Source organism: Entelurus aequoreus, linkage group LG22 (assembly GCF_033978785.1).
Source record: "Entelurus aequoreus isolate RoL-2023_Sb linkage group LG22, RoL_Eaeq_v1.1, whole genome shotgun sequence".
Lineage (NCBI taxonomy): Eukaryota > Metazoa > Chordata > Actinopteri > Syngnathiformes > Syngnathidae > Entelurus > Entelurus aequoreus.
The window spans coordinates 31,715,246-31,742,009 of record NC_084752.1 but is presented as its reverse complement, the minus strand read 5'-3'; the positions used below and the strand labels follow the sequence as shown (position 1 = coordinate 31,742,009).

Here is a 26,764-nt window from a genome sequence, read left to right as displayed (position 1 = left end):
ACAATAACACAAGAGAAACGAGCAAGCACAACACAAGACAAACAGCACGATAAAAAATAAATAAATAAAACATAAAAAATAGGTCATGGAGGAGAACAGGAGCTGAGCTCATTCACGTATGACTATCATCAGTAGATAATAATAATAATCACTCCACAACCCCTACTGACCTATAGGAGTCGGGGCAGAGGAGCACAGAAAGTGAGAGAGGAGAGGCCTCTACTGGAAAGGTGAGTAGGAGAATAATGATACATATAAATAAATATTTAAAAAAACATTTTTTTAAATGGCTTATCGAAAGCCATTTGTTTTATTTATTTCTGGGTGGATCATGTTGACTATTGGTCCTCCTAATTGTCAATCATTCTGGTGATGTTACGTAAGGACATATATGTATATATATATATATATATATATATATATATATATATATATATATATATATATATATATATATATATATATATATATATATATATATATATATATATACTGTATATATATATATACAAATGTTTGTATATATATATATATTACACAAGGAAAAGAATCTGGGTATTATCTTCGACCCAACTCTCGTTTGAGTCACACATTAAGAGTGTTACTAAAACGGCCTTCTTTCATCTCCGTAATATCGCTAAAATGTGTTCCATTTTGTCCACTAGCGACGCTGAGATCATTATTCATGCGTTCGTTACTTCTCGTCTCGATTACTGTAACGTATTATTTTCGGGTCTCCCTATGTCTAGCATTAAAAGATTACAGTTGGTACAAAATGCGGCTGCTAGACTCGTGACGAGAACAAGAAAGTTTGATCATATTACGCCTATACTGGCTCACCTGCACTGGTTTCCTGTGCACTTAAGATGTGACTTTAAGGTTTTACTACTTACGTATAAAATACTACACAGTCTGGGCATTCTGCGGCCCGCGGTCCACATCCAGCCCTTTGTGCGTCCCTGTCCGGCCTGCGTGAGGCCAATCATAAATTACAAAATAAATTCTAAAAAGTATCTATGTCGAGTGTGCAATACAACGTATTGCTTTTGTTTTGAAAAGCGTTATTTGTATTACTTCCGTGTGGACGTATGCGCGTGTGTGATTGTGAGTGACTGTGAACAGCGGCAATTACAAAATAAAGTTTAAAAAACATCTATGTCGTGCATGCAATACCACTGTGCTGCTTTTATTTTGAAAAGTGTTATTTATGGGCGTATGTCCGGGTGTAACCTGTGAGTGAAGGTGCACAGCGACAAGTGATGAGACGCTAAAAAAACAAAAGTTGATGACGAATGCCGTTTTTCCAACAAGACATGGACTGCCAAGTATTTCTTTACAGAAATTAAAGGTAAAACCGTGTGCTTAATTTGTGGTACACAGGTTGCTGTGTTTAAAGAATATCATTTGAATCGCCACTACACGACGAAGCACGAGGAAAAATACCGGAATCTGTCTGATAAAGCGCGCGCAAGGGAGGCTGATGCGTTGATGGTAAAACTGCAAACCCACCAAGGACTTTTTGCCAAATTTCACACCCCCAGAGATGAAGCCATCAGGACAAGTTTCGTCATGTCTCACAAATGAGAGTTTATTAAGGAGTGCTTATTGGACTCTGTTGCGCTGATAATGCCCGGTGGCTTTGACTGTTTTTCGCTGGCTTTGGATGAGAGCTGCGATGTACGTAACACCGCCCATCTGCTCATCTTCTTACGTGGGATAACTACAGACTTTCAAATCACGGAGGAGCTGGCAGCCATGTAGTCAATTAAAGAGACAACCACAGGTAATGACTTGTTCACATAGGTAAATGCGTGTTTGGACATGTTAGGACTGAAATGGGACAAGCTGGCAGGTGTGACAATCCAATCCAATCCACTTTATTTATATAGCACATTTAAACAACAAAATGTTTCCAAAGTGCTGCACAACAATATTAAAAACAATATTCAAATATTATCCTTAGCTCCACCAATGACTGAATAAAAACTAAAAATTATTACATATAAAACCAATACAAAAAACAATATAAAATAAATATGATTAAAAACGATTTTTAACAACAGATGGTTGTCCAAATCTGATGGGGAAAAATGTTGGATAATGCAGGATAAAGTGACAGAAATTAACCCTGTGCAGAAATGGACATTTTTGGATTGTATTATACATCAGGAAGTGTTGTGTAAGACAGTGTTAAAAATAAAACCATCAAAAGCAATCTGCTTTTGTATAAAGTTAAGTTAGGTTAAATGAAATTATTATTATTAATTATTATTATTATTATTATTATTTATCTTACGGTATATCAAAAATAATATTGAGCAAAATTTAATTGAAATATTGTCGGTGTGGCCCTCCAGCAGTGCTCGGGTTGCTTATGCGGCCCCTGGTAAAAATTAATTGCCCACCCCTGGTCTAGCTCCAGCCTATCTTGCCAATTGTATTGTACCATATGTCCCGGCAAGAAATCTGCGTTCAAAGAACTCAGGCTTATTGGTGATTCCCAGAGCCCAAAAAAAGTCTGCGGGCTATAGAGCATTTTCTATTCGGGCTCCAGTACTATGGAATGCCCTCTCGGTAACAGTTAGAGATGCTACCTCAGTAGAAGCATTTAAGTCCCATCTTAAAACTCATTTGTATACTCTAGCCTTTAAATCAGGGGTCCCCAAACTTTTTGACTGGGGGGCCGCATTGGGTTAAAACAATTTGGCCGGGTGCCGGGCTGTAATATATATATATATAAGATATATATAGCGCACTTTCCGCGCGTGCGATGATGTCACGTTATCGATGAGATAACCCACATATGCGGTCCTCTCCAAGGTTTCTCATAGTCATTCACACCGACGTCCCACTGGGGTGAGTTTTCCTTGCCCTTATGTGGGCTCTGTACCGCGGATGTCGTTGTGGCTTGTGCAGCCCTTTGAGACACTTGTGATTAAGGGCTATATAAATAAACATTGATTGATTGATTGATATATATATATATATATATATATATATATATATATATATATATATATATATATATATATATATATATATATATATATATATATATATATATATATATATATATATATATATATATGTATATATATATATATATGTATATATATATATATATATATATTCTTTATTCAGAATTACAATCATTGGCGTTGTTAGGCCTATTTTGGCGTTGTAATAAATAAATAAATAAAAAATGGCTTATCGATAAGCCATTTGTTTTATTTGATATATATATATATGTATATATGTGTATATATATATGTATATATATATATATATATATATATATATATATATATATATATATATATATATATATATATATATATATATATATATATATATATATATATATATATATATATATATATATATATATATATATATATATTTATATATATATATATATATACACACACACATATATATATATATGTCCTTACGTAACATCACCAGAATGATTGACAATTAGGAGGACCAATAGTCAACATGATCCACAACATCCTCCAGTATACCATTAAGTCTTTCATGCATATATATCAGTGACGTGCGGTGAGGTTCATGGCTGGTGAGGCACTGACTTCATCACAGTCAGATTTACAAACATATGAACCCTAAAGAGTATCTTATTCACCATTTGATTGGCAGCAGTTAACGGGTTATGTTTAAAAGCTCATACCAGCATTCTTCCCTGCTTTGCACTCAGCATCAAGGGTTGGAATTGGGGGTTAAATCACCAAAAATGATTCCCGGGCGCGGCGCCGCTGCTGCCCACTGCTCCCCACTGCTCCCCACTGCTCCCCTCACCTCCCAGGGGGTGAGCAAGGGGATGGGTCAAATGCAGAGGACAAATTTCACCACACCTAGTGTGTGTGTGACAATCATTGGTACTTTAACTTAACTTTAACTTTACACATATAAACTGTAGCACACAAAAAAACAAATTTAATTAAAAAAAAACGTTATTATGGTCTTACCTTTACTTATAAATGAAGTCCATGCGCAGCTCCTTTTGAACAAAAGCATCGATAACTTGTTTATAGAAGTCTTCCTTATCTTTCTTCAGTTTTAAAAGTCTCTCTGTCTCGATGGAGATCTTCCTTTAAGTATTACCTACTGCTTCGATTGAAAGTCCAGTTTAGAAAACTGTTTTATTTTAGATATGTAATCCTCCATGTTAAAAGTTCAGGCAAGAGGAAAAAATAAACGATCGCTGCTAACTGTTGCTGCTTGTTGTCACTTCTTCTGCAGCCGAGTAGTCACAAGAATGATCTCTGGAATCACTAGCGCCCTCTACCACCAGGAGGCGGGATTACTGCAAGCCTCACACAGTGCGTCTTCGCAGCAGTTTTATGATTGCTCAGCACAAGAAATACGTTACACACATACAGTTGTTGACTAAATACACTGTACATTATATACCTCAGCTAACTAAACTATGGAAATTTATAATATAATTCATATAGCAATACGGTCTCACTGCACAGCAGGCCAGCAGTTAGCCGAGTCATTGCGCAATCCATGGTGAGGCTCAATTCAGTGACGTGCCTCAACTGGCTGGTGACTCACCGCAAGTCTCTTCTCAGTATTTGAACGGCAAATGTGAAAATTCAGCGATTTTGAATAAAAATAATCTAAAACTGGTGGAGTTAAATGGAAAATAACTTTATAGTATAATCACTGGATACATAAAAAAAATGTTTTTCTTTTTTCTTTTACATAAGAAAAATCCAGTGAAGTTTTGAGCTCGTGCGCAACGTTCGCTCGCATCCTGTGCATTTCCTGGGGGCTAAGCCCCCCCTGTCCTTAAAAGCTAGTGACGCCCCTGGGTAGGCTCCTCCATCGCTTTGTCTCTCTCACTTCCGGTTCACCATCAGCTGTGTCTGTTTTACTTCTGGTTCACTGATATAGGAAAAAAAACTTTTGCGAGATCTCGCAAGAAAGTAAGAATTGTTTTCCCTCCATGTCGCTTTAGGGGTTCCGTATTTAACAATCCAGAACAAAATCAAATTAAATTTAAAAAACACAAACTAAGAAATCGACAGAAGAAAGTTAATTTGCTGTTGTGATCATACTTAGCATTTTTAAATTCACTTGTTATCTCTCCCACTCCTTAAGCGTCCTTGGCAATAAATTTTGCAAATGAGGCGATGACGTCATCTAGCAACTTCCAGCGACTTCTATGACAGTCAATAGCTACTTTGTAGGGATGGGCGATACCACACTTTTAGGATTCGATACGATATCGATACTTTTTCTTGCATTTTCATCGATACCGATACCGATACCAATAATTTCTTATTGCCAATTTTTTGTCAGTCAAAAATATTATTACTATTGTTATTATTTAAGACAAATCACAAGACAAATACAGACCATTTATACCACATTTATTATGGTCAATGTATAATAAAAGTAAAATTAAAATAAATAATATAAATATGAAAAATAAATTAAATAATATATATATAATAATAACTATATATTATATATAATAATAATTACATATTAGGGCTTTCCAATTAACAGTCAAATCCGAATTGCAAGAAGCTGCAGTTATTTTTTAAAGTTTGTGATATAATTAGCAATTAATGAAATATGAAATAGGCTAATGTTTTTGAAATGTAAGAAATCATGTTACAGATTAAAACCAAAATCACATTCAATCATATATTCAAGATTTTCTTGGAAAAAAATACAACTGTAATGCAAAGATGAAGAATCTCCAAATTGTATCTCTTTCTTATCTTGTTTTAAATACTCAAGCAATTTTCAACTAACAGTAAATTCTCCTGTGTGGAAATTATTTGAATTTAGGATAATCATTTAAACAAAAATATTCAGTAAACATTACTAAAAAAAAAAAAACAATGCCTGTTTTAAGTCAACAATTGGACAACACTGGATATGCCTGGCTGCATCGCTGTCGGCTGGCTGTGTGTGTGTTGCACGTTGACGACGCTCATTCGCTGTCTCCTGTCACGTGACTGGGCCAGCTCTATACTCTGCCAGGTACAGGGGTGTCCCAGCACATAGTAAGTTAAGTAAGTCATCAAAAACATCTGAAAGTGATGCTTGCACCCCCCACACGCCGTTTTTTGGTTTATATCGATACTTTTTTCAGAAAAGTGATGCCAAATGAGTAGCGTGTGAGTATCGATATATCGATACCACAGGATCGATACGCACATCCATACTACTTTGCTTACGGGGGAGTTGGCAACACTGGTCCCCTCGTTATCAACGCACCACCAGAGGTTCGATAAAGAATATACTGTGTAGGACAGAGCGTTAAACAAACATATTATCACATATATGTTTTGAGAATAACGCGTGTGAAAAACTGAGATTCTGGGTTTGTTGAGGCCGTCAAAACGGCGTTCACCAATGGAGAGTCAAGCTACAGGTGCTGCTCGGCTCCTACAGCGTCAGCATCATGTCGGGACTGTACGCTACCTTGTAATTACCACAAACATGTCCCAGGTTGCTTGTTTTAGGGCTTTAAAACGCCTTGGAACCGACGTGATGGTATAGCTGAAAGGAATAATTAACTCAAAGCTAGCTAAGAGTGGTACAAGGAGAAGCCAAAATAGCCGCGAGCTAGGAGGAGGGGAAGCTAGCCAGCTAGCCGTCCATGGCAGACTCCGCCAAGAAGAAGCAAAAGAAGAGGGTGAGGACGGCCGAAGCAAAGAAAAGGAAAAGAGACTTGGACCGAGTGAGAGACCGGACCAGAGTCAACATTGGACACGCATTTATAGGCTGGAGACAACTGCGAGAAGATGTTGGATGCAAGACCGATGAGGAGCTGGCCTTCGTGCTTCTGGACTCGTAAGTGTAGTCACTTAGAAGATGCATATTACTTTTTAATGGTTTATTACAGTTTATTGTCTTAGCTTTATAGGGTAGAACACACAGAATGATTTCCACTACTAAGAGAGGGTTTCCTACTGATTGCCAAAGTAACGGTGGGGATAGGGGTGTGGTTATTGAGACGTCATAGCATTCGTCAAAACTGCCATGCTGTATCAGTGGTGTGCCGTCAGGGCCTGGCCTAACATAACCAGAAAACATGATCATAATTAAACACAAAAGTAATTTTTATTTTACTTTCCCATCCATCCATCCATCTTCTTCCGTGAAGATATTTACCTATTCGGAATTATGACAACAGGACATCTGCTGATTGGAGTAAGCGTTGCTCTGGTTTGTCGACAAATTGGAAGTTGCTGGCAGTCTTCAAAGTACCCCAAAACTGCCACAAATGATTGGGGGATGCGGGAAGAACTGTGGACACTCTTGTGATTTGGATCACATCGGACTGTCTGCCCCACAGGATTTTGAGGATCAGTCATAGACAATTTAGAGTGAAAAACAAATTTTATTTTCACTCGCATACAAAACATTCTAACTTGGATTGTTTCCCTGGCTTCGGGACTCTCCCGAAGGACAGTGCGGCGAAGACACAACAAACTCCCTTCTTGCCTCTCATGGACACACACCTATTGTTGTTGACTTTGGACTGACTATCGGCTGCACAGCATCAAGGCCGCGGAACAGAGACACACTGTAGGCTCACACACACAAATGCATCCACAAAAAATATACGCCACACACACATACCCCACCCCCAATCCAATGCCCTTGACGCAAATCCCATAGGGGTGATGGACGGATGGGCAGCGCCTGAGAGCTGCAGCCTGACACCATGGTCCCACCACTCCCTCCCCTCTGTTGCTAGATATCTCGAGATATACGTTGTAATATGTATATGTGCTTTGCTATGGAGGTTTTTTCCCCACTCCAGACTGGGCCCCCTTAGGGTATAAATGTAACTTAGGTTTTGGGTTTCACTATGTAAAACTGCTTTGAGTCACTAGAGAAAAGCGCTATATAAATATAATTCACTTCACTTCATGGAATCCCAGACTTTCCTCTCCCCAGCCACTTCGTCCAGCTCTTCCCGGGGGATCCCGAGGCGTTCCCAGGCCAGCCGTGAGACATAGTCTTTGAAACTATTTAGTACGTATACACACTTGAAATAACCCAAAATAATTTATGAGTAAACAAGGGCTACAATAGGAATAATAATGAGCATACGGATAATAGTTGGTGGGTGGCCGAGGGTGGTCTTGGTTGCTTTGTTGGGTCTGCTCCTGTCTCTGGCCATGCTCCCCCCCACCCCAGCAGACGATGGTGTGGAACACCGCAGAGGCCACCACAGTGTATATGTTTGTTTGTTTTTTTGTCCTGGGTCTTCCCCGTGGCCTCCTACCGGTCGGACGTGCCCTAAACACCTCCCTAGGGAGGCGTTCGGGTGGCATCCTGACCAGATGCCCGAACCACCTCATCTGGCCCCTCTCAATGTGGAGGAGCAGCGGCTTTACTTTGAGCTCCCCCCGTATGGCAGAGCTTCATGAGCTTTGGGTTATGACCGAAAGGACAAGATCACGGGTACAAGCGGCCGAAATGAGTTTCCTCCGCCGGGCTCTCCCTTAGAGATAGCAGTGTGTCCCACACATTCATTTATTTGTGGCGGCCCGCCACGAAAGAATGATGTCCGTTTTGTTTTGTCCTGTCCAGCTTCTCAGGCAAATCATATAGTTGATGTAGATGCCCATATCGGCTGTTCAGATTTACTTTACATAAGAGAAGTGTAGGATACTTCTCTTGTTGCCTTATTTGTATTTGACTTTATTAAATGTATTTATATTATCATTTGGTGCAGCTGGGCCAGAGTAGAAGGGGATAGAATGAGAGAAAAAAGAAGACAGAGGGGGAAATTGTGGGGACAAGAGGGGGATTAGACAGAGAGACAAAAACAACAACAGCAAACACAACAACAACAACAACAATAGAGCAACATCAGCAAATACAACATGTACAAATATGATGGTAAAAGTAATAGCAAATAAGCAGTTAGCGAAAATAAAAAACAATACAGAAATGACAATGAGCATTATTACACTACAAATGGAGCAATACAAATACCAATAGAAATAGCACTATTGATAATGAACAATACCCATACTTTACCTTTATTATCAACAATACAGTTGTTCAAATGCAACAATACATATGCCTGTACGTAATGATAACTTGAGATACGAAAGAATGCAGAAAAATGGAGGGGAAGAAAGAGAAGCAACCTACATTAACCTTGTAGATTGTTATAGTAACAATAGGTTAAGCTTTGTCAGTGTGCCATGTGTTACCCAGTTTACCCTAGGGCAACAACGTTAATATATGTTTGATGAAACGTGATTATGTGCATGAGTGTATGTATGCATATGTACTTGTATATGTACAGAATGTGTATATGTGTTTGTACAGTGAGTGTATATGTACAGTATGTGTATATGTATGTTTGTACAGTGAATGTATATGTACAGCAGGGGTCACGAACCTTTTTGAAAGCAAGAGCTACTTGGGTACTGATTAATGCGAAGGGCTACCAATTTGATACACACTTAAATAAATTGCCAGAAATAGCCAATTTGCTCAATTTACCTTTAACTCTGTTATTAATAATTAATGATACTTACACTTAATTGAACAGTTTAAAAGAGGACAAAACACGTAAAAAATGACAATTAAATTTTGAAACATAGTTTATCTTCAATTTCGACTCTTTAAAATTCAAAATTCAACCAAAAAAAAGAAGAGAAAAACTAGCTAATTCGAATCTTTTTGAAAAAAATTACAAAAATAATTTATGGAACATCATTAGTAACTTTTCCTGATTAAGATTAATTTTAGAATTTTGATGACATATTTTAAATAGGTTAAAATCCAATTTACACTTTGTTAGAATATATAACAAATTGGACCAAGCTATATTTCTAACAAAGACAAATCATTATTTCTTCTAGATTTTCCAGAACAAACATTTTTTAAGAAATTCAAAAGACTTTGAAATAAGATTTAAATTTGATTCTACAGATTTTCTAGATTTGCCAGAATAATTTTTTGGAATTTTAATCATAATAAGTTTGAAAAAATATTTCACAATTATTCTTTGTCGAAAAAGCAGAAGCTAAAATGAATAATTAAATTAAAATGTATTTATTATTCTTTACAATAAAATAAATAAATGTACTTGAACATTGATTGTCAGGAAAGAATAGGAAGGAATTTAAAAGGTAAAAAGGTCTATGTGTTTAAAAATCCTAAAATCATTTTTAAGGTTGTATTTTTTCTCTAAAATTGTCTTTCTGAAAGTTATAAGAAGCAAAGTAAAAAAATTAATGAATTTATTTAAACAAGTGAAGACCAAGTCTTTAAAATATTTTCTTGGATTTTCAAATTCTATTTGAGTTTTGTCTCCCTTAGAATTAAAAATGTCGGGCAAAGCGAGACCAGCTTGCTAGTAAATAAATAAAATGTAAAAAATCGAGGCAGCTCACTGGTAAGTGCTGCTATTTGAGCTATTTTTAGAACAGGCCAGCGGGCTACTCATCTGGTCCTTACGGGCTACCTGGTGCCCGCGGGCACCGCGTTGGTGACCCCTGATGTACAGTATGTGTATGTGTATGTTTGTATGATGAATGTGCGTGTGGATGTACGAACTTTGAGTATGTAAATATGTACTGTATTTGTATATGTATGTGGAGGGTAGGTACCTGTGTATGTATGTATGTGAGAATATGTGAATTTGTATGTACAATACATTTGACTCCCAGTGTGTGTGGGAGCCAGAGTACGGCCCCAGCCTCCCCGAGAGCCCAACCCACAAACAGTAGGTGTGGTACCCAGGGAACCAGGGAACCAGGGACCACTGCCCCCACGCAGCCAAGCCGGACAGCGACAGATTTTTCGGCTTTTGACTCGCTCGACCGCTCATAAAAGCAATGGGACTCTGTCTGTGAATGTAGCTTGTAGTTACAATTCCGGTGCAGTAGGTGGCGGTAGCCTACTATGCATTGTAACTCCGCCAATAGCACTTAATTCACCTGGTGGGCCAGAAGAAGAAGACGACGACGACGACGTAAAAGAAGAATGGACCGACCGGATCAAAATACGAGGGTAAGACGTCTTGGAAAACAAGTTCAAAAGTGGTCCGAACCTGTGCAGTGTGCAGCACCGACTCTGATTTTCTTAATTTTTATTTTCGGGATTTGAATGCATTTATTTTGAAAGGACAGCTGGAGAGAGACGAATCAGATGTTTGATGAAGCTCTGTGTCTATCTACCACCACTACTGTTTTCTGTTTATTTGTTACTGACTGTGGCAGGACACCTCTGCCTCTGTTTCACTTTATGTTGCTGGTAAATAATATGGTTGTAGTAGTAGGCTAAAGTTAAATTATTTAGTATGCACTAATTAAAGGGGCAGAGCTTTAAGAGACATTTTAGCTTTTATATTTTATAAGATATATTTTTGTAAGAACCACAATTAATAAATATATTTCAGTGAATAACTTATTGTTCAAATCTGTATATAAATATGTACATAAAGTGTTGTAATTATATTGTAAAATGGATGGATGGATGGATGGACGTTTAAAACAAAACTGTTATTAATTAGTAAGTATACATTTTTTCATTGTAGTAAATTATGCAAATTACTCAATGATGTCACTGTGACCACGTCCATAGCCACGCCCCCACCGCCACAGGTATCTTGGCAGTTTATGGGAAACACTGGATAGGGTCATTTACTTTCCCTATATATCTAAAAGTATTCATATTTTCTTCACGTCATGTTATGCTCCTTATAGCGCTGTTGTTTTTAGGTTATAGAGTTTTTATCCAATCAGAATTCAGCTAGTTTATGTTGCCATGCTATACCAAATCTGCCAGAAGCCTTCAGAATCAATAATGCAGGCGTCAGTGCGCCGTAAGTGAACGGACACAAACATTTGACAGACAGTTGCGATAGCCAATCAGATCACAAGTTGTTGTCAGTAAGGCCTTCTAGCAGATATATATTGTGATGTTATGAGCTAGGTAACATAAGAATTCAATGGAGTTCTTATTTGTTACCTAGCTCATAACATTACTGCGCATGGTCTTCACTACTGTGGCATGCAGGGTCATTACCCAGCATGCCACAGTAGTGAAGACCATGCGCAGTAGCCCCGCCTAGGTTGTTGAATGTAGACATGCAGCGGGATGTTTTTGATGAGCATGCTGTGGAGTAAACTTTAAGAACTCAGCCAACACTTGCATCTTTTATGATTAGAAAAGACAACACATATTTGCAAGGCCATTTTCAAGAAGGATATTTAAAGAGAAACTACTTATGAGACGATGTCGGCCAACCCTGGAAGCTAGCTCCGCTGTCCCGGCGATGAAATGTGAGTTCAGATAATTTATTTCTTTATTTTTTGACGTTTGATATGTTTTTTGCAATTTTGATTTTGACAGTACCACATAAGATATGTTTTAATTGCTGATGCGGGTTTATTGATTTTTAAATGCGCCAGAAAATAACCCATTTTGTACAATGCCCAGAAGTGCATAAATGTGTTTCTGTATAGTAATTCTCCAGCAATGGTCATGTGGTGACATAAATGAGGTCATCATTGAAGTCGGACATCACTGAAGGCCTAGGTGGGAAACGCACGGCCCGCCACTGTGCTGTATACATACTTTTTAAAAATGCCAAATAAATGTAAATATACTGTGGTATTGTAGATACTCTTTAATTAGCCTACTTGTGTATGTATCCATTTATGTTGGCTCCCTTGAGAGATAATTATTAGTTGGTCGGGGTTGGGGGGCGTGGTTATTTACAGCTAGAATTCACCAACTCAAGTATTTCATATATATATATATATATATATATATATATATATATATATATATATATATATATATATATATATGTATGTATGTATGTATGTATGTATGTATGTATGTATGAAATAATTGACTTTCAGTGAATTCTAGTTATATATATATGCATATATATTTATTTTATTTACATAAAAGAAATACTTGAATTTCAGTGTTCCGGTGGCTATCCATTAGATGGCAGTATTGTCCTGTTTAACTTCTCCGTTCATGATGAGTATATCATTTCGGCCACCGTGTTCAATAGAGAAGTCTGTTCTACATATTTACAGGCAAATGTGGGAAAGCGGACGTGAGAACAGGCTGTCCCCACTCAGTCTCTGGTCCGCGTGGCCTCCAGCTCCGGCTGAATACCGAGAGTTTGTCGGGAGAAAATCTCTGCCGGGAGGTTGTCGGGAGAGGCGCTGAATACCGGGATTCTCCCGCTAAAAACTGGAGGGTTGGCAAGTATGGTATTGTTTGCGGGGTAAATGAACAATTCCTGTGCAGTGCATTCATTATGAATATATAACACAGTGACGGGCCGTGCGTTTCCCACCTAGGCCTTCAGTGATGTGACGTCCTGGTCCAATGATGACCTCTCAAAATACCATCATTTATGTCACTACATGACCATTGCTGGAGAAATACTATACAGTAACATATTTACGCACCACAACAGTGTACAAAACGGGTTTTATGGTGCATTTAAAAATCCATAAACCCGCATCAGCAATTAAAACAAATCTTATGTGGTACTGTCAAAATTAAAATTGCAAACAACATATTAAATGTGAAAAAATAAAGAAATAAAATATTTGAACTCACAATTTGTAGAACCCATTCGACGCCGTATAAGCCAGTGGTTCCCCATTTCATCGCCGGGACAGCTTGTAATGGCCATAGGGGTCCATCGATATATATATATATAATAAATTGCCAGTCACAGTTAACTTGTGCTCAGCTGGGAAAATAAATATATATATATACTTATGCCATCCATTTACTTATTATAAACTGTTACAGGCGTATTTAATAATCATGTTAATATTAAATATGTACGTAAATAATATGTGGGGATATAAAAGGCATCCGGTTCTATCAGACCGGGCGGAAGCGGAAAGTGACGTCACTAACCACCTGGAGCACCTGTCCGACGCAGTGTTTTTTGCCACGGAGCCACTTCTTGGAATAATCTGCCTTTTGACTTTTTTGGTGTGCTTTCCATTGGCCTGTGGAGAACCGGGAGAACAGGGACTCTTTCCAGGAGGACTTTGAGTTGGATGCGCAGTCTCGGTACCGTGAGTACACTGCTGCGGCTTTCAAACATTCATCGCTTGCCCGTACGTGCATGTCACGCTACGTGCATGTCACGTACGTAACTTTTGGGACTTTGGGGAAATATATGTGTTGTATGAACTTTGGGCTGTGGGATTTAGTGTGTTGTGTAGGTGTTTGATTTATATTGGCGGGTTATATGGACGGGAGGGGGGAGTTGTTTGCTATGCGGGATTAATTTGTGGCATATTAAATATAAGCCTGATCGTTTTGTGGCTAATAGTTATACATGTCTTGTGTTTATTTAATATATTAATCATTCCCAGCTGAATATCAGGTCCCACCCGTGACTCCTTAATTGCGTAGTGGCAAAGACACCCGGGGAACTTGGGAGCGTTTGTTACAGAGTGGTGGCCCGTACGGGGGTAAGCGGGGCTTAGTGTGTCATTTATATCAGCGACTTTTATTTTCGTTGTTTTTTGCAAAGCACTTTAAGGGGAATAAGTAGTATATAAACATTATTTGTCTTGTTAAAATATAAATTCATATTGGGTTCATTTTTACCCTTAAATAGTCATCAGTGTGACACACACACCTATTGTGTCACCATTTTTTCTACATTTTGATACATATATACATCCATTTTCTGGTACATAAAGACATACTATTTTTATACATTTACACACATAGACACTTACATATACGACAATTAATAAATACTTACACATAATTAGTTTAATTGGAGCAATGTCAACCAGCAGCCACTCCCTAATGGAGGAAGATGACAGACAGGACTTTGCTGATGCAGCCCAGGACTCAACTCCGCCCCTTGACCCTTTCCGCCATGTCACCAGTAGGCCCAATCCAAATGGTGTTGCTGAGCTGACTAACTTGCTGGACTCTATGTATTTAGAACAGTCCAGACAGGAGGCGGCAGCAGAGGAAGAGGATGGGGTGGAACCAGAAGCTGTCCTGGAGCAACTTCTAACGCTGCAACAACGAGTGGACATTCTGGAGAACCGACTCACAGAAGCGGTCGACAGCACCCTTAACCGGGAGGATGGACTTAGGGCAGCGATGGAGGCCATGGCGGCAGAGATGAAAGCGTATGTGGACACGAAGGTGCAGAACTTCGACCAAGCTGTCGCAGCATGTCTGCGTCGAAGAGATGAAAGGTGGGGAGAGGAATTGAAAAATACCCTTGTTAAAACCCGAAGGTTTTGGCGACCAGCTAGCTTCTCCACTCCTGCAGCCGCCATACCAGTCCACCACCACCCGCCTGTCCGAGACATCACCTTCCCTATTACACCTGCTGTCACCGCCAGACCACCTGCTGTCACCATTGCACCTGCTGTCACAGCCAGACCACCTGCTGTCACCATTGCACCTGCTGTCACCGCCATTACACCTGCTGCCACAGTCAGACCACCCATCAGGATGGAGTTTCCTCAGTTTGGAGAGTCCAGAGGCTCGGCCGATGTCACCGATTTCATCGAACAGTGTGAAAACTTTTTAGCACTCCGCCCTCTGAGCGATGCTGAGCTGGTGGGAACACTCAATGCTGTCTTAAAAGGTCCTGCCAGGAGTTGGTGGTCGGCAGCCCGCAGTACCATAACCAGCTGGTCTACATTTAAGCAGTCTTTCCTGGAAGCCTTTTTGCCAACTGACTACCAATCCGAGATTGAGATGCAGCTCCACTCCATTCTTCAAACTCCTAATCAGTGCTTGCGAGATTTCGCATATGATTATCGTGCCCTCTGCCTGAAGTGGAGACATGACATGGAGGAAGCCGAGATCGTGCGCCGCATACTCGGTGCCTGCAATCCCAGGTTGGCCAGTGGTCTACGTGGAATTGTGACAACGGTAGAACAGCTGGTCAAGGTGGGCTCCCTGATTGAACGAGATTGGACAAATAGTAAAGACTATTGGAGTCGTGTCCAACAAAGCAACCCTCCAAAAAGATCTGGCAAGAAGATGGAGCATGGGCCGAGTCGAAGTGGGGCCGACCTTGCCGCTGCTATGGGCGAACAATCCCTCCTGGTGGTCCCTATTAGCATGCGCGGCTCTAAAGGAGATGGAGTCCTGGACTCCGGATGCACGTACTCACTAATGAGTCATACGCTGTGGAAGGCTGTGAGGAAGTGCGGCGAGGTTCTGGAGCCAAGCGGCATTCCAAAGTTTGTCATGGCAAATGGACAAATAAACCAAGCAGTTGGAAAAGCCACCCTGCTCCTCAATCTGCATGACTGTCATAGCACCCTACAGATTCATGTGATGGCTGATGGCCACTTATGTATGCCCTTGTTGTTAGGTCTCGACTTCATGACCACATCACAAATGGTACTCAAACCTCATCTCAAGAGGTATGTCATGCCCGGAGGGAGAGAATTCAAATTTCTCCCCAAAGGCAGAGAAATGCTTCGCTGGACTCACCCAGGTTCCTCCATTAATTTTTACATGGCCATAAATGAAGAACCCCAAGTTAATCAGTCTGCCATCCCCCTCCTCGAATCCCAACCTGAGGTGGTGCGACCACTGCTGCAGAAGTGGCCAACTGTGTGGACTGAGACTACTGGGGCCACCAGGGTAATTAAACATCAAATCACCACCATGGATGAGATGCCTGTGAGGAAGCGGGCTTACAGAGTGTCCAGTCAAAAACAAGAAATAATCGAGGAACAAATCAAAAAAATGATCAGCACTGGAGTGATAGAGCCATCAACATCTCCGTGGGCCTCTCCTGTTGTTCTGACACCCAGGAAGGATGGAACACCCCGATTCTGTGTGGACTACAGGGGCTTGAACGCCAAAACCCAGCATGACGCCTATCCCATGCCCCTCATACATGAGATCCTGGAGTCATTGCAAGGTGCAAAATATTTCAGCTCCCTTGACCTGCAGAGTGGCTACTGGCAGGTTGCCATGGATGAGGATAGCAAGCCAAAGACTGCCATGATCACACATCTGGGCCTATATCAATATAAAGTCATGCCATTTGGACTGCGCAATGCTGGGGCGACCTTCCAGCGTTTAATGGAGACAGTTCTGGGTGAGCTTAGGGGAAGGATCTGTTTCGTGTACATTGATGACATCATTGTGTTTTCACAAACAGAAGAACAACACCTGCTTGACCTTGAAGTGGTGTTTGCAAAATTACAACAAGCAAACCTTACTCTCAACATCAAGAAATGCCACCTGCTTCAAGATCAGCTCACCTTCCTTGGACACCTAATATCAGGCAAAGGAGTGGAAGTAGATCCGGAAAAAATATCAGCAATAACTGCATACCCCCCTCCCACAGACCTGAAGAGTCTTCAGAGGTTTCTTGGCATGGTCGGCTGGTACCACAAGTTCATCCCCAGGCTGGCCGACATTTCGTCTCCTCTAAACCAACTAAAGAAGAAGGATGTTCCTTGGGAGTGGAGTCCTACCTGCCAGGAGGCCTTTGACCACCTCAAATCCCTTTTACAGTCTCCACCAGTGCTTGCTCAGCCCCATCCACAAATCAGTTTGCAGGTTCACTGTGATGCCAGTGACTTGGGCCTCGGCGCGGTCCTGATGCAACGCCTTGAAGGTGAAGAACGGCCAATTGCCTTTGCCTCCAGAGCGCTCCAAGGAGCTGAAGTCCGCTACTCCACTGCCGAAAAAGAGTGCTTGGCTGTGGTGTGGGCAGTTGAGAAGTGGAGACATTTCCTCGAGGGAACAACTTTTGATGTCTTCACGGACCATAGTGCTCTTGCCTGGGCATTCAACTGCCCTAAGACTTTGTCCCGACTTACACGATGGACGCTGAGACTCCAGGGATTCACATTCAGAGTCCATTACAAGAAGGGCTGCTGCAATGTGGTGCCGGATGCACTGTCACGGGCACCCCAATCACCAGAAGGGAAGATTTGCCTTGTTGTTCCGAAAACCTACTGGTCAGATCTCCCCAGCACACTGCAAGATCTTTCTGAGGCTCAAAAAACTGATACAACATGTCTAGAATGTGGACCTTCTGTTGACCAACCTACACCTGGCCGGATCCACTATCAACTTCAGCAAGGGGTGTGGTACCGGGGAGTACCATCGAAGTATGGCGGCTTCAATTATCAGCTGGTAGTGCCATTGTCTCTGGTGCCGCAGTTCCTGGCCTACTTTCATGACAGTCCATTCGGAGGACATCTGGGGAGAATGAAGACGCTCTTGAAGATTCTGGAAGTAGCTTGGTGGCCGACAGTAAGGAAAGACGTCTGGAGTCACGTCCAAGCATGCAGGACTTGTCAACAATACAAAAACCCCAACGACAAGCCAGCTGGACAACTCCAGTCCTCTACTGTCAACGCCCCAGGAGAGATGCTGGGGGTGGACTTCATGGGACCTTTTCCCCTCAGTAAGGACCGGAACTCTGTGCTGATGGTGGTGGTGGACTACTACTCCAAGTGGGTAGAGCTTTTTGCCCTGAAAGACGCCAAAACTCCCAAGGTCTGCCAAATTCTCAAAAATGACATTTTCACTCGCTGGGGAGTTCCCACATATCTTGTGTCTGACCGAGGGCCACAGTTCACAAGCCAACTGATGTCCCGTCTGTGCGAATCCTGGGGGGTAACCCATAAACTAACCACAGCTTACCACCCCCAAACCAACATGACAGAACGAGTCAATCGCACCCTCAAGACTATGATTGCCGCCTTCGTAGGGAACCATCATCAGGACTGGGATAAGTGGCTGCCTGAATTCCGGTTTGCCCTTAACACCGCTGTCCATGAGACGACTGGTTCAACCCCTGCCAGGTTGACTCTCGGGCGGAATCTGATGGGACCCCTGGAACGACTGGTGCACAAAGCTCCACCACCACACACATCTGCATATCACACCATACTTACACACACACACCTAAAGGACGAAGTGGAGAGACATGTAGGCGCGTCCAAAGCTCGACAAGCCAGATATTATAATGCACGACACAAAGATGTACACTTTGTAGTTGGGGATCTGGTCTGGATTAGGGCGCACCCACTTTCCAAAGCTTCAAGTAAATTCTCTGCCAAACTAGCACCCAGATGGTTAGGTCCTGTGCGGGTAGAGAAGAAGTTGGGTCCTGTAAATTACAGTATTCGTTGGTTGACTGATAAGTGTAAGGTGGATACTATTAATGTGGTAAACATGAAACCCTATTATGGTCCCCATAAGCCGCTGGCTGGGGGGGGGGGGATGTAATGGCCATAGGGGTCCATCGATATATATATATATAATAAATTGCCAGTCACAGTTAACTTGTGCTCAGCTGGGAAAATAAATATATATATATACTTATGCCATCCATTTACTTATTATAAACTGTTACAGGCGTATTTAATAATCATGTTAATATTAAATATGTACGTAAATAATATGTGGGGATATAAAAGGCATCCGGTTCTATCAGACCGGGCGGAAGCGGAAAGTGACGTCACTAACCACCTGGAGCACCTGTCCGACGCAGTGTTTTTTGCCACGGAGCCACTTCTTGGAATAATCTGCCTTTTGACTTTTTTGGTGTGCTTTCCATTGGCCTGTGGAGAACCGGGAGAACAGGGACTCTTTCCAGGAGGACTTTGAGTTGGATGCGCAGTCTCGGTACCGTGAGTACACTGCTGCGGCTTTCAAACATTCATCGCTTGCCCGTACGTGCATGTCACGCTACGTGCATGTCACGTACGTAACTTTTGGGACTTTGGGGAAATATATGTGTTGTATGAACTTTGGGCTGTGGGATTTAGTGTGTTGTGTAGGTGTTTGATTTATATTGGCGGGTTATATGGACGGGAGGGGGGAGTTGTTTGCTATGCGGGATTAATTTGTGGCATATTAAATATAAGCCTGATCGTTTTGTGGCTAATAGTTATACATGTCTTGTGTTTATTTAATATATTAATCATTCCCAGCTGAATATCAGGTCCCACCCGTGACTCCTTAATTGCGTAGTGGCAAAGACACCCGGGGAACTTGGGAGCGTTTGTTACAAGCTGAGCCGTCTGACAAGATGTAGTTTCTCTTTAAATATCATTCTTAAAAAATGGCCTTGCAAATATATGTGTTGTCTTGTCTAATCATAAAATATGTAGACAAGGCGTGTTGAGTTCTTAAAGTTTACTCCACAGCGTGCTCATCGAAAACATCCCGCTGCCGGTGCTACTGCGCATGTTTTTCACTACTGTGGCATGCTGGGTAATGGAGTTATCATCACAATATATATCTGCCTTAGGCCAGCAAAAAGGCTTTACTGACAACAACTCGTGAACTGATTGGCTATCGCAACTGTCTGTCAAATGTTTGTGCCTGTTCACTTACAGCGCATAGTTTTGTTGATTTTGAAGGCTCTGGCAGATTTGGTACAGCATGGCAACATAAGCTAGCTGAATTCTGATTGGATAAAAACTCTATAACCTAAAAACAACAGCGATGGAAGGAGCATAATATTACATGAAGAGAATATGAATACTTTCAGATATTTAGGGAAAGTAAATTAAAAATTACTCTTATCTTTAATTATGATCATGATTTCTGGTTATGTTAGGCCAGCAAAGAAGGCCTTGCTGGCCCTGACAGCACACTGCATAAACATTCAAAAACAAATCTGTGTCAATAACTTGTATGAATCAAACGATATTGTCACGGCATTCAGGCCACGGTACGTTATTTTTGTCTAATTGTCCAAAAATAAAAGACTTTAAAAAATGTTGTTGTGTGTAAAAAGAGGTGGCAGGAATGTTTAGGACAAACACACTTCTTGTAATTGAATACAAACATCATGGTCAACTGTTATCATATTTATTACTAAAAATGTATGTTTTAAGTGCAAATAATTGTGCAGAAAAAGCCACTGTTTCAAGCAAATATAAAAAAGACCCTGGGGGAAACCTTGTGACTGTACATAAACTATACTAGCCCCTATTGTATATTAGCTGAGGTCTCTAATTGCTTGTCATGTTTGGTTTTAAATTGAATAAACTGTAAGGCATGTACAAACATCTGTCCCTCTTGATGCAAATGTCTCATGGTGTTTCAGGTATCAGAAGGTGACTCAAAGAACATTCGTGGAATGTCCCTTGCAGACCAGAAACCAGGAATTAAAAGACTATGTTTGTGAACTCCAGATGTCTATTATGCAGAGGACCACTGCATCTGCCGCACTCGAGCCGTTATCAACGTTCGCAGACTCTAGGTTACTTGGGCCTCTTTCAGGTAAGACTGCAAGTTCATTTTAGATAAATTAAGATCTTATTTGTGTCTTAATGCAGATACTGTGATCATTAAAACTGAATATAAAATGTTTTTAAAAATCCAGATGGTTTAAATTAGGGGTTTTACAGTGCGACACAGTGAGAATAGAATGTGTTGAGGCATTCACTATGCCCCGAAAGCAGTTTTTCTGGAGCATATTTTTTGCTTACTCCAGATTGTGTTTGCCCATTTACTTTAGGAGCTAAACATCTATTTAGTTATGCCTTGAAACCAAACTGAAGTTAGCACAGCAGGTTTGAGAATAAAAAATTCCTTTATTTTTCTCAAGTTGCTCTCCCAGGCGCCTTACACTTTGAAAAGCCCTGGTTTCAGTAATAACGATTGTTTCCAACCTCGTGAAATGTATCACATTTTATCTATATCACTTAAGATTTGACTGGAAAAAGGGAGATTTTAATTGCTTCTCTTTTTGCCACTTTGAAAAATACCTTACTATTCTCACAAATCCAAAGCTGAAAGCACAAACACGCACAACTTCATGTGCAGAAGTCATAAAAGTGCTAACACCGTAAAGTGAAACTGAAACAAATATATTGAGTATAGTACATTTGAATGCCCTTTAAGTTTGTAAGATAAAAATAAATCCGTTGTTTAATTTTTCCAATACTTATTCCAATAATAGTAATAACTTTTATTAGAAACCTTTTCAACAGTTGTTACACTTCTGAGAATTTTAATGTTAAAATATTGCCTCCACAGTCAATGAAGGTTGCAAGATGGTGAGAGTTTGACCCTGAAACAGAATAGTAGTGAAGTGATTTTATTTTGCTTTTCAACACCTGCTACTGTTATTGTTTGTTTTTTATTTAGAGGAAACCATAAAGTCAGAACCGGTTGACGAGCGCAGCATTGACAAGCATCTTCCGGAAACGTCCAAGGAGCCGGAAGACAACCACAACCATTGTCCAATCCGTAAGTGTCCTTTTTAACTCATTGGGGCAGGCAAATACCGTACATGCATGCATCTCCATATTTTCATGGTTAAAGGAGACCTAATGTCTCCTTTCTCTTTTTTGAACTATAAATGTTGTTATAATGTCAGATACTCGTGTTAAACGATGCTAAAGCATGAAATGATAAGGTTCACACATTTGGAACTGAGCTCTGCAAGCACTGATAGGTTTTTACATGCTGTTTAAAAAAAAAAAAAAGTGGGCTCGTATTAATATCAGTGCATGTTGTACTTAATTTAAAAAAGGACTCCAACAAAGGTGGATTTTACAAACAGTACCTGTAGATTTGTTCCTGACAAAAGCCATTATCTTTAACGATGGTAATAGGCCGATCGTCCAGCACCATAATTTCCATGATGAAATCACAGATTGCTTTAGCCCTAGGGTTGTCTCTGGTAAACCTTTTGAACTTTTCAAACGCTGCTGCGATAGGAACAAGCCCTTGGCCTTTCTTTGACGCTGGCTCTGGTGCAGCTTTTTAAGCAGTGTATGTGTCTTTATAGGCTTTCAAAACACTGTTGTAGTGATGCTGGTGTTTTAAGTGGCTGATAAAGTTTAATGTGTTGGAGATAGATGTTTTTTTCTCTCACCTCGCTGAAGGTTTGTGGAATATTGCCAATAGCAATAGTTCAAATAGCATTCAAAATATCTTCTTCTGAAACAGTGAAGAAGTCCCATATGATATATGCTAAGGCTGGGTGATAAATCGAGTTTGTAAGATATATCGATATATTTTTAAACAAGATATGAATTAAGAAAATAACGTAATATCGATATAATTTATTTCACGTTAAAATGACCAAAGACCACTTATTGTATTGTGTTCCTTGTTCTCCCCCGCACCCCACTCCCTTGCAAAACTCCATGGGCTACTAAACCCCTCCCCTTCCTCCGTCCAAGACGTGCTTGCGCGTATAAGAACATCCTTGATTGGTTAGTTGTTTACAATGAGTCACGATTGGTTAAGATTAGAGCAAAACATTACGGACAGGCCAATCAGAGGCAAGATAGGGCGGGTCATGGAACCAGGAAGGGAAATCACAACGGACATGCACATCCAAAATGATGACGAGAGAGTCGTAGAAGAGAAGAGCAATTTATATATTAAAATAACTAGTGGAAGATGGCAGAGGGATTCTCTTTCTTAGATTTTTCTTTTAGCGATGTAGACGTCCAGGAAACCCAAAATGCGTCTACTTGGCCACATTTGGACAAATGTATGCGTCTGGATAAAACATCCATTTGAGTTGTTTACCATGTGAGCCCAAATCAAAACTGTTCTCCAGTTATATTTCGCAGGGAGAAATGCTGCCAAAAATGTATGCCGAAGTGAGGAAGATCATAGCCGCACAATTAGGTCAAGTCACTTACTTTTACTGTGTGACAGTCCATTACGTCGTCAACTTGGAATTAAAAAGTGCCTGAGTTTTATCTGAGTTTGATACATTTTGTATTATTTCCACAGCTATGTTATTTATATTACGTAGAAATAATATTTTTCAATTTTTTTCTGTTTTAAATGGACAGCAACAACAACTGTTGTAATTGTTATTTATTGTGAGAAATGGGGCACGTGTTACCCACTTTATAACACACATTTCTCAACCTACCATATTGCCGTTAAACTGTCACTTGCTTGTTGGTGCATTTGGAAACTTTTTTGTCCTGTGTATATTCCAGGGATGTAGGAAATAACAAACATTATCTTTCCTTTTTGCTCCCAGGAGATTCAAAGTGGACATTAGCTGAGGAGAAGAGTCTCCATATAGAATCAGTTTGTGCGTGTGAGGAAGAGATCAACATGGTTTCTCCTATAAAAGATGAACTGGAAGAAGATGGTGGCAATTGTCACGGGGAGCCTTACGCTTGTCCACACTGCGGCATTAGGTTGGAAAACGAGGACCTTTTGAAAACCCACCAGTGCTCTGAGGATGAATCGTCCGACTCTGACTCTGACTCTGACTCTGACATGTCACCTTTTGATGACATCACAGAGGAGCAAGGCAGCGATTCAGACTACATGCCAGGCACTTGTGTTTGGTATGTTTTTTTTTTAATCATATCTGCTTCCAAAAGACGGTTATCTACCCCAAATGCTCTAATAATAACCGAGGTGTTTATTTAACTAAACCGAAAAGTGAGCGGGGTCTAAAATTTGTGACCGTTATTTTGTAAATTTGATAATCATTGTAAAAAAAAAAACATTTTTATAACTTTAAATTATTTGAAGTGAATGACAAAGTGGAAAGTAAAACTCTCTTCAACAACAAGGTATTTTTGTACATGTAAAGCGACTTTGGCGCTATATAAATCCCAGGTATTATTATTATTATTATTACAAGTAAAAAGAACAATAGCATGAGAACCAATGTTGTAATAGCTAATTGTTGAATTACGCAACTTACTTGTGCAGTTCAAAGTGCATGCAGAGGTAGATAAAGCTGCTGGACACTGACCACTCATGATACTTATGCAGCAGCTACTGCCATCTTGTGGAGTTAATAAGAACGATATGTTAGGACTCAGAGGTTGCCTGCAGCCAATGTTTTTATGACCCAGCGCTGATTCACGACACTGTTGCTTTGTTGTCTACACACCCGGTGATTTTAAAAGACTTTGCAGTTAATTAAATAGAGGGGTGAATTGTAGTGATTATGGTGTGTGGCTGTCTTTTTGCATTTCAGGGATCAGAAGGAGACAAAAATATCATCAGAGAATTATCCTTTGCAGACCAGGAAGGCAGAGAATACCTCTTATGACACTGGTGAGACCTTAATGTTTGGAGACTCAATATTCTTTGGTAGGATTGACATGAATCCTTATTTTGACACAGTATGCACCTAGTCCACATAATTGTAACGTTCTAATACAGTGGTTCGCAAACTTTTTCACTAAGTACTGCTCTCCAATTACCACCAAAATGACCAATATTAAAATACAGTCACATAATTGGCCTAAATATTCATTAAAAACAAGGCGGAGGTTATATTTAACAAGTATATTTAATATTTTTGGCCACTGTAACATTACACATAGTTTGAACAGTAACACTTTGTTTGAATATTAAACAAGTGATTATTTGGCATACCACTAGATGGAGCTTGTGTACCACAGTTGAGAATCACTGTTCCGATACGAATGTACAGTATTGAATGAATCCATTATTGAATGTAATACAGAGTCATGTGTATTGCGTAGAGCCTGACTATGAAGACCACACAGATGAGCACCTTCAGGATACGTCGATGGAGGATCCCAAACCAAACCAGCTTCGGCCCAGGGCCAAGAAGGTCGTCGACTGTCCAACCTGTGGCAGAGTGTTCCCTCGTAACACTGCCCTCAAACGCCATCTTGTCATCCACACGGGTAGCAGGCCTTTCAAGTGCTTCATATGTGGAAGAGGCTTCACGCAGAGTGGGAACCTCAAAACACACATGAAGGTTCACAAAGGTCGGGAACAACAACTATTTATTATAGTGTGAAATAAATCCTAGTAATACAGTACATCCAGGAAGTATTCACAGCGCTTTTTCCACATTTTGTTATGTTATAGCCTTATTCCAAAATGTAATACATTCATTTTTGTTCTCAAAACTCTACAGACAATACCCCATAATGACAATATAAAAATGTTTTGGTTTTTTTAATTGCAAATTTATTAAAAATAAAAAACACATGTACATAAGTATTTTGCTCAATACTTTGCTGATGCACCTTTGGCAGCAATTGCTGCCTTACATTTTTTTAATACGATGCCTTAATCTTGGCACACCTATTTTAGGGCAGTTTCGGCCATTCCTCTTTTTAGCACCTCTCAAGCTCCATCAGTTTGGATGGAAAGCATTGGTTTTCATCCAGGATGTCTCTGTACATTGCTGCATTCATTTTAGTCTAACCAGGGAGGTGACCAAGAACCCTATGGTCACTCTGTCAGAACTACAGCATTCCTCTTTGGAGAGATAATAACCTTCCAGAGGGACAACCATCTCTGCAGCAATCCACCAATCAGGCCTGCATGGTAGAGTAGCCAAACTGAAGCCATTTCTCTGTAAAAAGTTTGCCAACATGCACCTGAAAATACTCTTACCATGAGAAACAAAATTCTCTAATCTGATGAGACACAGATTGAACTCTTTGGCGTTAATGCCAGGCATCATGTTTGGATGAAACCAGGCACCGCTCATCACCAGGCCAATACCATCCCTACACCTGAAGCATGGTGGTGGCAGCATCATGGTGTGGGGATGGTTTTCAGTGTCAGGAACTGGAAGACTAGTCAGGACAGAAGGAAAGATGAATGCAGCAATGTACAGAGACATCCTGGATGAAAATCTACACTTTCCATCCAACCTGATGGAGCTTGAGCGGTACTGCAAAGAGAAATGGGCCAAACTGCCCAAAGATATGTGTGCCAAGCATCGTAATCAAAAATACTTGAGGCTGTAATTGCTGCCAAAAGTGCATCAACAAAGTATTGAGCAAAG

General features: G+C 40.3%; 1 protein-coding gene across 4 annotated transcripts in view; it reads left to right on the top strand.

Annotated features, from left to right (window-relative positions):
- Positions 1-26,764, top strand: part of LOC133639529 (zinc finger and SCAN domain-containing protein 2-like) — a 56,922-nt gene that overhangs the window by 27,514 nt on the left and 2,644 nt on the right. For 2 of the 4 annotated variants that reach the window (XM_062032893.1, XM_062032895.1), the window contains exons 2-6: positions 21,180-21,267; positions 22,138-22,239; positions 24,005-24,320; positions 24,965-25,044; positions 25,479-25,730. In XM_062032893.1, the coding sequence (XP_061888877.1) occupies positions 21,180-21,267; positions 22,138-22,239; positions 24,005-24,320; positions 24,965-25,044; positions 25,479-25,730 (838 nt within the window). Of the gene's footprint in view, positions 1-5,906; positions 6,838-21,091; positions 21,268-22,137; positions 22,240-24,004; positions 24,321-24,964; positions 25,045-25,478; positions 25,731-26,764 lie in introns of those variants that run through there. The other 2 variants (XM_062032891.1, XM_062032894.1) reach the window with 2 other exon arrangements.